The 10,861-nt window shown below is 43.0% G+C and overlaps 1 protein-coding gene and 1 pseudogene across 1 annotated transcript; one reads left to right on the top strand and one right to left on the bottom strand.

Moving 5' to 3' along the window:
• Positions 1-2,449: 2,449 nt before the first annotated feature.
• On the bottom strand, positions 2,450-5,166 carry LOC147441687 (galacturonosyltransferase 8-like). The gene is made up of 3 exons (XM_086483240.1): positions 4,803-5,166; positions 3,228-4,484; positions 2,450-3,067 (listed from the first exon to the last, which is right to left on the bottom strand). Exons 1-3 carry the CDS (start codon positions 5,004-5,006, stop codon positions 2,792-2,794), a joined length of 1,737 nt encoding a protein of 578 aa, XP_086339366.1. The 5' UTR covers positions 5,007-5,166; the 3' UTR covers positions 2,450-2,791.
• A 1,903-nt stretch (positions 5,167-7,069) lies between these two features.
• Positions 7,070-7,783, top strand: LOC147441688 (iron-sulfur protein required for NADH dehydrogenase, mitochondrial pseudogene; annotated as a pseudogene).
• Positions 7,784-10,861: the final 3,078 nt, after the last annotated feature.

The following is a 10,861-nucleotide window of genomic DNA, read 5'->3' on the forward strand; positions in this document are numbered from 1 at the left end:
CTCGTGTCATGTCCATAGATCTTGCTACGTGCATTCTTGTCATCCTGAGAATGACCACGATTGCGAATATGACCTCTCTGCCTTTCGTTGTTCCTCTGGCTGGTAATCCCAAAGACAAATGTGGCTACCGTCTTCCATTTTTTTGGTGCCTCTTCTTTGGAGCGTAAACTTGCCCACCATTGGAGAGCTAATTTTTGAGAGTGCATAGCAACATGTCAGAGTTTGGAAGACTCCGAGAAATTCTTGTCTCCAAAGGCCACATCGAATTGTTGGATGAAGCTCAACACTTTGTCAATATTTTTCAAAGGTTCCATCAAAAGAAAGGAAGGTAACTCTTTTGCCTTCTTTTTTGAACTTTCGCAAGCGGCTAGCTCTCTTCCAGGCTACAAGAGAACGTCGATGACCTCTTCGCTTGGACATTTTGAAATAGCTACTACCTGAATCGGAAGAACACTAGCTTGATGGTGATGAAGGGGAGGTTGATGATTTGTTCTGTCTCTGCTTCTTTGCAAGCTTCTTTTCACTCTCCTCTAATGAAGAGAGGAGTTGGAGCTTAAAGATCTCTTGTTAGAAGGGGAAGGAGAAGGTGATCTTCTAGGATAGAATATCCTCTTTTGGAAGTCTCTTTGAGGTACTTCATAGGAGAATTCTCTTTGGGAGTAAGAGCAATCAAATTAGGCATTCGAAGCTACATTTGCACCACATTTTACAAATTAGAATTAGACATAGCTTTTTGCAACCTGAGAGAAAAATACTCAACTACCCATACTCCATTAGAAGTAGCACTGTCATTAATTAAGTCAAGACTAGTAAAATCATCAAAAGTAGCAATGTCATTAATTAAGTCAAGACTATGAAATCAATTTCTGTCTCCTCTACATGTGGAGCCATAGTGATGGTGCTTTGTGAATCAAGAATTTGTTTGTAAAGAGTGATTACTTAGTGTAAAATCATCTATTTTTCCCTTTGAGAATCAAGGAGAAGCGCTTATGGATCTCACACACCCTTAGTTTAAACTCTATTGACTCGTTAGAATATAGAGGAAGGTCATAACATTTCCTGTTTTTAGAGAACTAAATCCGGGCTTCCTAATAGTTCAATAGTGGTAGAACCTTAGGTATCCCCGAAGGGTCCACTATTAAGACTATAGCTCTCGGGTGTTTAAGCATCTGGAATGTTTGGATTAATAGATCCTTGTCTCCCTTATCCTGGCTTTATCCTGGCTCATTGATAGGGTCAACCTTTCATGTTCAATCCAAAAAGCGTCCTTTTATTTACAAAGAAAGAATAAGCTTGAAAATTGATGATACCGATGTCAGATTATTAGCATATAATAGCAAAAAAATGGAGATTAATGTGTATATCAATCACTTCGTGTATAACTAATCACGTTGTAGTATAACATTTGCATGAACTGAAATACAATTAGAGAGAGAGAGAGGAGAATAATAAGAAGAGTATTTTAACGTTGTAGGAAACTATCCCAAGAAAATTCACACTAGTTACGAAGGACTTTGTATCTCTTCAATCAAAGAGAGAGAGAATTCACACTAGTTGTGAAGGACTTTGTATTAATTATTCTCTTCAATCAAAGAGCATATGATTACTTACAATGCTAATCCTATTTCCCACTAATCAAATTAGAAGGATATAGACTCTAGAATGCGACATCTTGTAAATAGACTTGATCTACAATTAATTCGTAGGACTCAATCTCAAGGCTTTACACCTTGCGGGTGATAAGATCTGTGGAGATTAAGAACTCAGGTTGGAAATGAGGAATACATAAGCATTAAGAAATAATAGCCTATTCTGTTGTTAATTAGCATAATCAATATACTTAGCCATGGAAAAGAGAGAGAGAGAGAGAGAGAGAGAGAGAGATTGATGAGCCTCGAGAAGAGCATGGAGACCTTTTGAAGTGAGGATTGCATGGAGCCTCAAGAGGTAGGAAAGCACAAGTACCCTACTCTCTCCAGTGCAGTCCCATAGATAAACGAAAAGATCTCTCTTTTGCGGTCCTTAAATCGAACTCTCCCCCCCACACACACAAAAGCGGGTGGGCCGCTGTAGGTCTAAGTCATGACACGCATGCGTGCTGCAGGCCTTTGCGTCAGAATGTGAGTGGCACAATAACAGCCGCATGTGGTGGCAGGTATCTGGACATGGCTTCGGCGCTGCATGTTAAGAGCATCCTCCAGGATCTGACGCATGGAGCACTCCTCAATCCGTTGTTTCTTCAGCCTCCCACGCATGTTCTTGGGGGGGGGGGGGGGGGGGGTTTAAGGACGCATGGCATAACTCTCTGCCAAGTTTTTTTTGAGCTCAATAAAAAAGTAAAATAGATTTGTATACACTTCATTTTTCAATGCAATTTACTCCCTCCCTTGTGAGGGCAGAAAAAGGAAAGAAAAATCCTCACCATTTTGTTTGCAATAATACCACTGTAGGCCGGCAATGCAATCCATTAGCATTATTTGACTCGAGAATGACAAACATACAGCCGGTGATGCGATTTTACAAACATTTGCCAGGGATAGCATCACAACCAACAGAGGCTTCAAGGGCAGAGTAAACTTGATCATCAGCAACCATCACAAGTAATCCACCCCAGCTTGTGTGGTCCAAGAATGTAAACAAGCCATGGCTTTCACTGTGCAGAGGGCTTGAATGAACAAATAGAGATACCAGGGCTATTAAAGCAGACCTTTTTGCTTCCCAGGTACACAGTTTGCAGGATTATGTGAGACAAAAAAGAATGGCAATGTACATAGGCAACCCCTTCTCTAGTTCAGTGCCCAAAATTACAACTCTGAATTAATTCCATGTCATAGTCTACGTACTTTGTCCAGTACTCCTTGTACTGCTTCATTGCAAGGTCAAGCCAGGGCTTCATGTTCCCATTGTAATGTATCACAGCCGCCGACTTGATCTTCTCTTGACTGATGTTGGGGTTGTAACCCAAACCCAGAACGTGCCAGCTCTTGTCCATAGGCTTCGTGGTCTTGTAAAATGTAATAAGACCAGGTGGCAATGTACCAAGTTTCCATAATAACCTGTTTTCATTCTGCAAAGCACAAGAAAAGACACAAGCACCGATAAATCATAAATAATGTCTCAACAATGCCAGAACATTTTTGAATTACTCCAACTCTCAATGACAAGTAGAGATGCATGCAACAGCACCAACTGCATTAAACGAGTAATGAGTTTTAGAAGGCACATACGTTGTTCTGCCAATAATGATATTCCTCCGTACACTTCTCTTTCCTCCAAGCATCCAAGTCAAACAGGTTCATCCCATACGCCCAGGCACATGCTTTGGGATCAAACTTCTCCTTGATCAGCGGATGTGAAAAATTCATGTAGTTATCATACCTGTGAAAGGACCCAAAACATGTTTCAACTGCCGCATTGACCTTGCCATCCATGTCAATCTCCCATAAAGCAGTAAGATCTTTCTGCACAACCACATCATCATCTAGAAACAGTATCCTGTGTAGCTTAGGATACATCTCTGCTAGGTAAAAGCGGAGATGATTAAGCATTGACAGATATTTGGGATTCCTAAACTTCATGTTAGGAGCATCCTTGGTTGCATTTTCCATCTGATTCTCAAAGTAAAACCTCTGCAAATTGGCAGACTCAAGCTGCCTTAAGACCGGAACATAGGATGCATTTAGAAAGGTGTAGTCCTCCACAGCTTTCACCTCAATGTGGGTTGCATCGTTGGGCGGCCTCAATTTGAACCAGACTCTCATTGCCCACAAGTTCATCTTATCTGTGACAACGTGGAAAACATGCTTCTCAGGCTCCCTTGCATTTGCAACTGCAGAATTGACAACCACAGAGGCTGCTAGCACATTATCTGAGAAAATTGCATAATGATAAAGATCGGGATCCTCAAGCTCTGGAGGTGGATCTCCAACATCAATGTATTTCGAAGGATTTGTGATTCTCTCTTCCATAAGACGAGTGGACAAGCAGTGGAGGCTTTTAGGGATCGACTTGGCAGCAATTAAGCTAGAAAATGCACCTTGCTTTTTGGCCTTTGTCAGCTGATCATTAACTGAAAAGATGGTATCCTTTAGTTTTTGAACCCTGAGTTGACTGTCAAAGTATTCCCTAGCATCCATCATGTGCTGTTTTGAACTCTTGACCAGTTCTTTAAGCTCTGTTTCAAAAGCCACGAGGTGACCTACATTGATTGTGGTGGCAGTAAGTAGGGCTTTGTTCTGAGGACGATTTAAGAGCTCCATGAAACCTTGAGCCTGTTCTGTGAAAAGCCTCACCTCCTTCATCATTTCAAGCTTGCTCTTACGAGCATAGGAAGCATACGAATTGACCAAAGAGATCTGATCGTTGGCTTGTTTGAAAAGTGTATCTACCTTCAATTTAAGTGGATCCGACCTCAGAGCACTTAACCTGCGCATGACAAGTCCTCTTTGACCAGTGAAATTCAGTGTCTCTCTTTCAGATCCCACCTGCAGCAAAGAAATGGCCTTCATGAGCTCATGTTCTTTCAAATTCCGGGAAAATCTTAGCTCGATCTATGAATGAAAACAAGTTCCAAAGGAAAGTTGCACATTAACTGGCAGAGCGTCGCCTTTGCCAGTTTTGGTTCAATGCATATGTGCGTCAAAAGAAAAGGTCAAGAGAACGGCTAAATTATCAACCGAACAGAGCTGAACATGACGGGCAAGCTACATGTTGCAAAGATTCAATCGAGCTACTTTCTATAACAGAATCGGATCAAAACGCAAAAAACCTTAAGCACGGAGAAGAAACGCAAAGAAACTTACGCTTAACCCGGAGCCATTGTGGAGGGAGAACGCAGAAAACGTGAAGATGAGGAGAGTGGTGGCCAGGAGGAAGAAGAAGGCGAGGAGGAAAGACCGTTTCCGGAAGGATGTAGGGGAAGATGCAAGACCTCTGGTAACGGCCATGGCCTTCGATGCTTGGTTGAGGAGAAGAAACTTCAATGGATCCTGTGGGAAATGCAGCATGGAGACCCTGCAATAGGCATTGTCGGAGGCCGACTGATAGTGGCCACATTAGAGCTCCATACTGTAAGTCAATGATTTAAAAAGGAAGAAGCATCTTTCTCCGTCTGTGCGAGTGTGTGTGTGTGGTTGGGTGGATGTGTGTGAAGCCAGGTCATTTCAATCTGCCCTCCAGACCTAAAGGTTTCACACCGCCCACGAGCAAATCTCACACACACGCCACGAACAGTAGGGTCATGCCCACAACCCTTTTCAACTGTTCAATTTGGGCATTAGGTGAACGATCGTTATGAAAAACACTTCTCAAACTAATGGCCGATTTTATGATGAATAAAATTCAACTGGTGGGTTTGATATTATATCGTACAAGAATCTTCTGAGATTCGAGATTGTAACTCATTTCCTGGCTTGGCACACACAGAGTAGCAAAATTAGCATTCGGTTTCCAGATTCGAACTCTGACGGGCCGGGCTAGCAAATCCCGAAGCTAACCAACTCAGCCAGCCGCTTTCTGTGATTTCATGTCACACCTTTCATTCTATATAAAAATTATTCCAACCCCTTCCCAGGCCCTCGTCCACCTGCACGCCCTGTTGCTCAACTTCATGCCATGCTCTCTTCCTCCCTCTTGCGTTTCCGCTCCCTTCGCCTAGCTTGGTGTTGAGGACTGTGCCGGTAGAAGCACTTTCCATTAGCAGCATTTGCTTTTGATAGTTGGGCATCATCTTAGATTCGCTATGATAATGATTTTTTTTAAATCGTAGGGACATACTACTTACTTCAAATTACTCTAGCCCAATTTTCCTTTTGAAACAAGCCTTTTGTGCACATGAACAATGGACGAGTTTTGTGTTTGTTAGACTTGGATATTATGTAGAGTGTGTCAAGGCAAGATCACATTGGCCGAACCCCTAATGCTAAAAATTAGGAAAAATTAAAACATCACATTGGTTAAGTTTCCCGAGGCTACACTTAGTAATGTAACTTTCCCTATGTACATCAACGATTAAAGCTCGCATCTCAAATATCATTAATTTTTCATGTGATTTCTACCATGGAAATTTTTACAATTTTCTCCTTCTTTCCGCATAACATGGCATCGTACTGTCTCTTATCATGTGCAAAGGTTGTCCCACAATAAGTATTGTCGGAAGGAAAGATCAAGAACTTCCTCCAAGCTCTTCTTACACACAATCTTTATCCATCTTTTTTTCTCAAATGCATACACGGTCAAGACTATGACACTTCGATGTTATACACACACATACAAACATATTAGATATAAACATAAGCTATAAGGAATTTGTCAACAAATTTCATTTTTGGTTTACTAAAATGATTTTCTCTCTTTAGAATTGGTCATTCTAGTGAGAAAAAATAGAAAATGCTAAAAGGGATAGTAAAATGTATTTGAAGACTTGAGAGTTCCAAAAGGTGAATGCATTTTATAGAAGTGTCAAAGGAATTCGATAAGGATTCCACATAGATTTTACAAGACAAAAACCAGATATTTATGAGTCCAAAAAGGGTCGGAATGGATCCCGAAAGCCTCCAGAAGTGGGCAATACGGCTAACTAAAAAGGTGAGAATAGGAGCCAAGGTATTATTATCAACACGTGCAAACATAAAGCTATGTGGAGATAAGGGGTGTGGTCCACAAACCTTCCATACAAGAGAGAAGGTAAAAAGAGTATCTTCAATAATAGAAAATTGTTTCTGAAGGACTTAGTATGAGTATTTTTTAAATAACTGAAAAAAGAAGGCGTTTTTTTCAAAAATGAGCCACAAATCTCACTAGAAGTAGCAAGATGACCAACTTTCATGTTCAAGGTTTTAGAGGCTTACTGCTGGACAGCAAACGTTGCCACCCTGCTGGTCATTGATTGACTCCAACTGTACCCCAATGTTGGATGGCATGGTCTGCTGCTTTGCCAGCTCCGCACGGTGTAGTGTGCTGTAGGGGAAATGACAGGCAGGGATTTTTGTGGTGGAAGCAAAAGGTCAATGTAATATGACACAAAAGCTTTCGATCAGTACATGCAATTCAGTTTTTCCTAGCCTGTTTCATGGGTCGGCGTACGTCTTCTCTTCAAGTTGTCTTGCCTCAGTATGCTCATAGATTGCTTCCCGGTATGGCCGCCCAACCAGCACAGCGTTGCTTTGGAGATGTGGATGTAGCTTCTGGGTAAGGTGGAGTTGGTGAGTGCACCACTATAGTGAATCTAGCAGTAACTTTGGCTTTCAAGTGTGGAATCAGAGTAGGACTTCAGCAAGGTGCTGAAGTTTATGTCCCTTCGATTCCTACAATGATGAACCTTTAGGGTTGCCCCACCCTAAGCTGGAGTCAGATTAAAAAACGATCTCTCTTGAAAATCTATGGGGTAACTTGCATGTTGATGGATTTTCTTAAGGAAAAAGATTGCACATGGATTGTTTGCAGAGGTCCCATGGCTACGAGCGCTCTCAAAAAAATAATTAGAGGGGGAGAGCTTGATATGCAGGTGATAGACATGCCTCCAGGCATTGGAGGCATGTCTATCAGGCATTGGAGACACATAAATTTCAATATCTCAAAGGTTGCAGCTGTGATAGTATCAACACCACATGACATTGCTTTGATAGATGCAAGGCAAGTTGCGAATATGATTGAAAACGTTCGTGTTCCTATATTAAGGTTGACTGAGAACATGAGATACCTTAAATGTCCACATTGCAGGGAAAAGTCTCATATTTGTGTATCTAGAGGTGTAGCATTGACTGTGAAGGCCATGAACTCCTAACTCTGAGTTATCATATAGTAGCATTGTGTACATCATCTCGATCTTGCAGAGGAAAGTTCATGTTTAAGCATCTGTGGCAAGGGAAAGGATGTGTCAAAAATTTTAGTAAGGCATTGAGCATGTCAGTCCAACAATGAACCGTGATGTTTGAGGTGAAATTTTGTTTATGATGCACTTAGGTGATTAGTCTGATACTAACAATAGTTTTGGGTTAGACTATCTATACATTTAGGATTCAACGTTCCATACTAATTCCATTGATGTATTTCTGCTAAGCTCTACAAAAGTTTAGTTTGAATCGTTCATTGAGAGAGAGAGAGAGAGAGAGAGAGAGAGAGAGAGAGAGAGAGAGAGAGAGAGAGAGAGAGAGAGAGAGAGAGAGAGAGAGAGAGAGAGAGAGAGAGAGAGAGAGAGAAATGAAATGTTATATTAACGTCTTCAAAAGGCCAAAATGACCTATGAGACCAAAAAGTCAAAATTGGTGAATCTGATACCATGTCTGAGTACGGAGATTACAAAGTTACCAAGTTACAAAGAACTAACACTAAAACACTAAGGAGAAAGGAAATAAGGGGGGGGTGGGGGGGGGGGGGGGGGGGGGGGGGGGGGGGGGGGGTGGGTTCATATGAAATTTCTCATCGGTCGTTGTCGGATCTCATTGACCTCCTCCATGGTCAGAACCCTGGTTGGGCGTCTTGCATGTCGAGATAGAGTGATCTGTATCTTTTGTTGCAGCCTTCATCGGTAGTGGGAGACCCCTCGAGGTCGTGGATGTCTGGATCTATCAAGTTCAATGGCTCGGTCAAGCACTGTACCTCTAGTATGAGTAGGCTTTGAGATCTGTTGTAATGCCTGCTCCGTTGGCTCTCCTCTGGTCTGGTGTAAAGAACTCTGTGATTCGTCTTCGAGACTATCTTTCCCCTGATGTCCTCAGCAAGCTCTCCCTAAGTTTGCGCAGCTCTACCAGGAACAATCCGAGACACTTCTGATCCTTGTATCTCATGACTCTAGAAAAAGGTCCGAACCCTTCTCTGAATAGGCAATGGAAGCGGCCGCGTATCTCATAGTACGCTGGGTAGTGACATGTGTAATGCAGCTCTATCTCTGACTCTAAGATACATAGGTGACATATCCTGGCTCCTACCGGCCGGCGGGCTGCCGGCACCCCTTGAAATCGACCAGTCTCGATCTAGAGTTTATGTGAGGATGTGCGTATTTGTCCAACAACGCATCTTATTCCATGAGATAAGTGTGTATCCATGTATGCAGGTCTAGTCACAAAGCCGTCCTCCGTGAATTGGAGAAGATGCTCTCTGTAGAAGGCCATCTTCGTGCCCAACTCCTGTGTCGGTTGTATCCATGTGCTCCTGGTATTTAGCTGAATCAGATCCTAATGTATGAGTCTGGTGATCTGTGTCCATGTGAGAGACAGGGAGGGTGCATCCAAGGAGTATTGAAGCGGAGGTAATCTATCCATGTTAAGATCATGCGATTGAAACCATGATGTCATATGTCCATACCAACATGATGTATCGCCTTGTAGAGCTAGTTGTCTAGATGACTCCAGGGCAAGCCGAGCATATCTGTCCCTAGGAAGATCCCATAGACCGTGCATAAAGGAAACTGATCTCGTAAATGCCTCCACCACGAGAGGGGGGGGGGGGGGGGCTAGCTCGGCTCGGATAATCTCATGTGGTATTGAGGCCTTAGCCCAAATCATTCGAGCAATCATAGAGATCAGAGGCCTCTCCATATATCTCCATCCATCTGTGTTGCCAGATCTCCCATGGTGATCTACTAAGGGTCCCCATATGTGAACTCCATAGAGCATAGTTGGAGTCACTAGAGTGTCAAAAAGCCATAGCTTTGTTCGCGATTCGTAAAACTGAACTTGCGAACACATCCTCTCCAGTCCTCCCAAAGCTGCATATGCTCTCGTCAATCTAGTCTCTGATGCTCTCCTTAGTGAAAACATCGGTCCACCGAAGACTACCCCAAGATAGGTATATGCATATTGTACTCCACAGTCTCCTGGCCATACATAAATGTGGGTGCCGACCTCTTGACCCACTGTGGTGTGGTATTGAACACCATAACCTTGGTTTTCCTCAGATTGACCGACAATCCACTGTCATGAGCAAATGTATGTAGAGCATCCAAATGATGTTGCATCCCCTCTGGGAGTCACAAATCAACACAATATGATCAGCATATAGTAACAGCGGAATCCATGTCCTTGCTAGCTGAGCCCCCCTGTCCCCCTGACGCTCTACATAGTCCAAAAACTCATCCACATACATCCCAAAAAGAGTCGGGGATAGGGGGCATCCCTGCTTTACTCTAATAGTGGAGTTGACCATGTCAAACATTCCCTCAGTGATGCGTACCCGCCCCATCATTGTCCTCTATAGAGTAAGAATACCCCATATCAGCTCTGTAGTCACACCCATGTCCTATAGTCTGTGTATAAGTCTGGATCTCAACACTGTGTCAAAAGCTTTGCGGAAGTCCACAAAGCTACAATAGATTCTCTTGCCATGGTGAGTCTACCCTCCTCAATAGTAGCTCTAAGTGTCAGAATCTGGTCAAGAGTGGAGAAACCTCTCCTGAAACCTGCTTGCCCTGGTGCTCTTATGCCCTCTCGCTCTGCCCATCTACTCAGCTCCTGCTCAAGAACGGATGCTTACAACCTAGCTAATGTGTGACCAACCATGATGGTGCAATAATTCGCGGGAATCATGGGATCTCATGACTTGAAAATAGGCACAATCATAGACATACTCCAAGTCTCCGGGAAGCCTTTATACATGGCTTGATGAAACATCATAGCCAGGAGCTCTGCAAGCATATCTTTGGCTTGGATGAAGTGCTCTGCTACCAGACCATCGTGATCATGTGCTCTCCTTGTCTTCATCCTGTCAATGGCTTTCCTTACCCTCTCCGCAGTAAACTGTGCGCATATGTCGCACGTGCCAATGCAAGGAACTTGCCAATACACCGCATGCGAGCCACAGATGGCTCCAAGCACACAACAAGCCTAAACTAGCAAGCTCAAAAATAGCGTTGGTGTGTCACTAA

The sequence above is a fragment of the Adiantum capillus-veneris genome, chromosome 15, assembly GCF_014529385.1.
Source record: "Adiantum capillus-veneris isolate H3 chromosome 15, ASM1452938v2, whole genome shotgun sequence".
NCBI lineage: Eukaryota > Viridiplantae > Streptophyta > Polypodiopsida > Polypodiales > Pteridaceae > Adiantum > Adiantum capillus-veneris.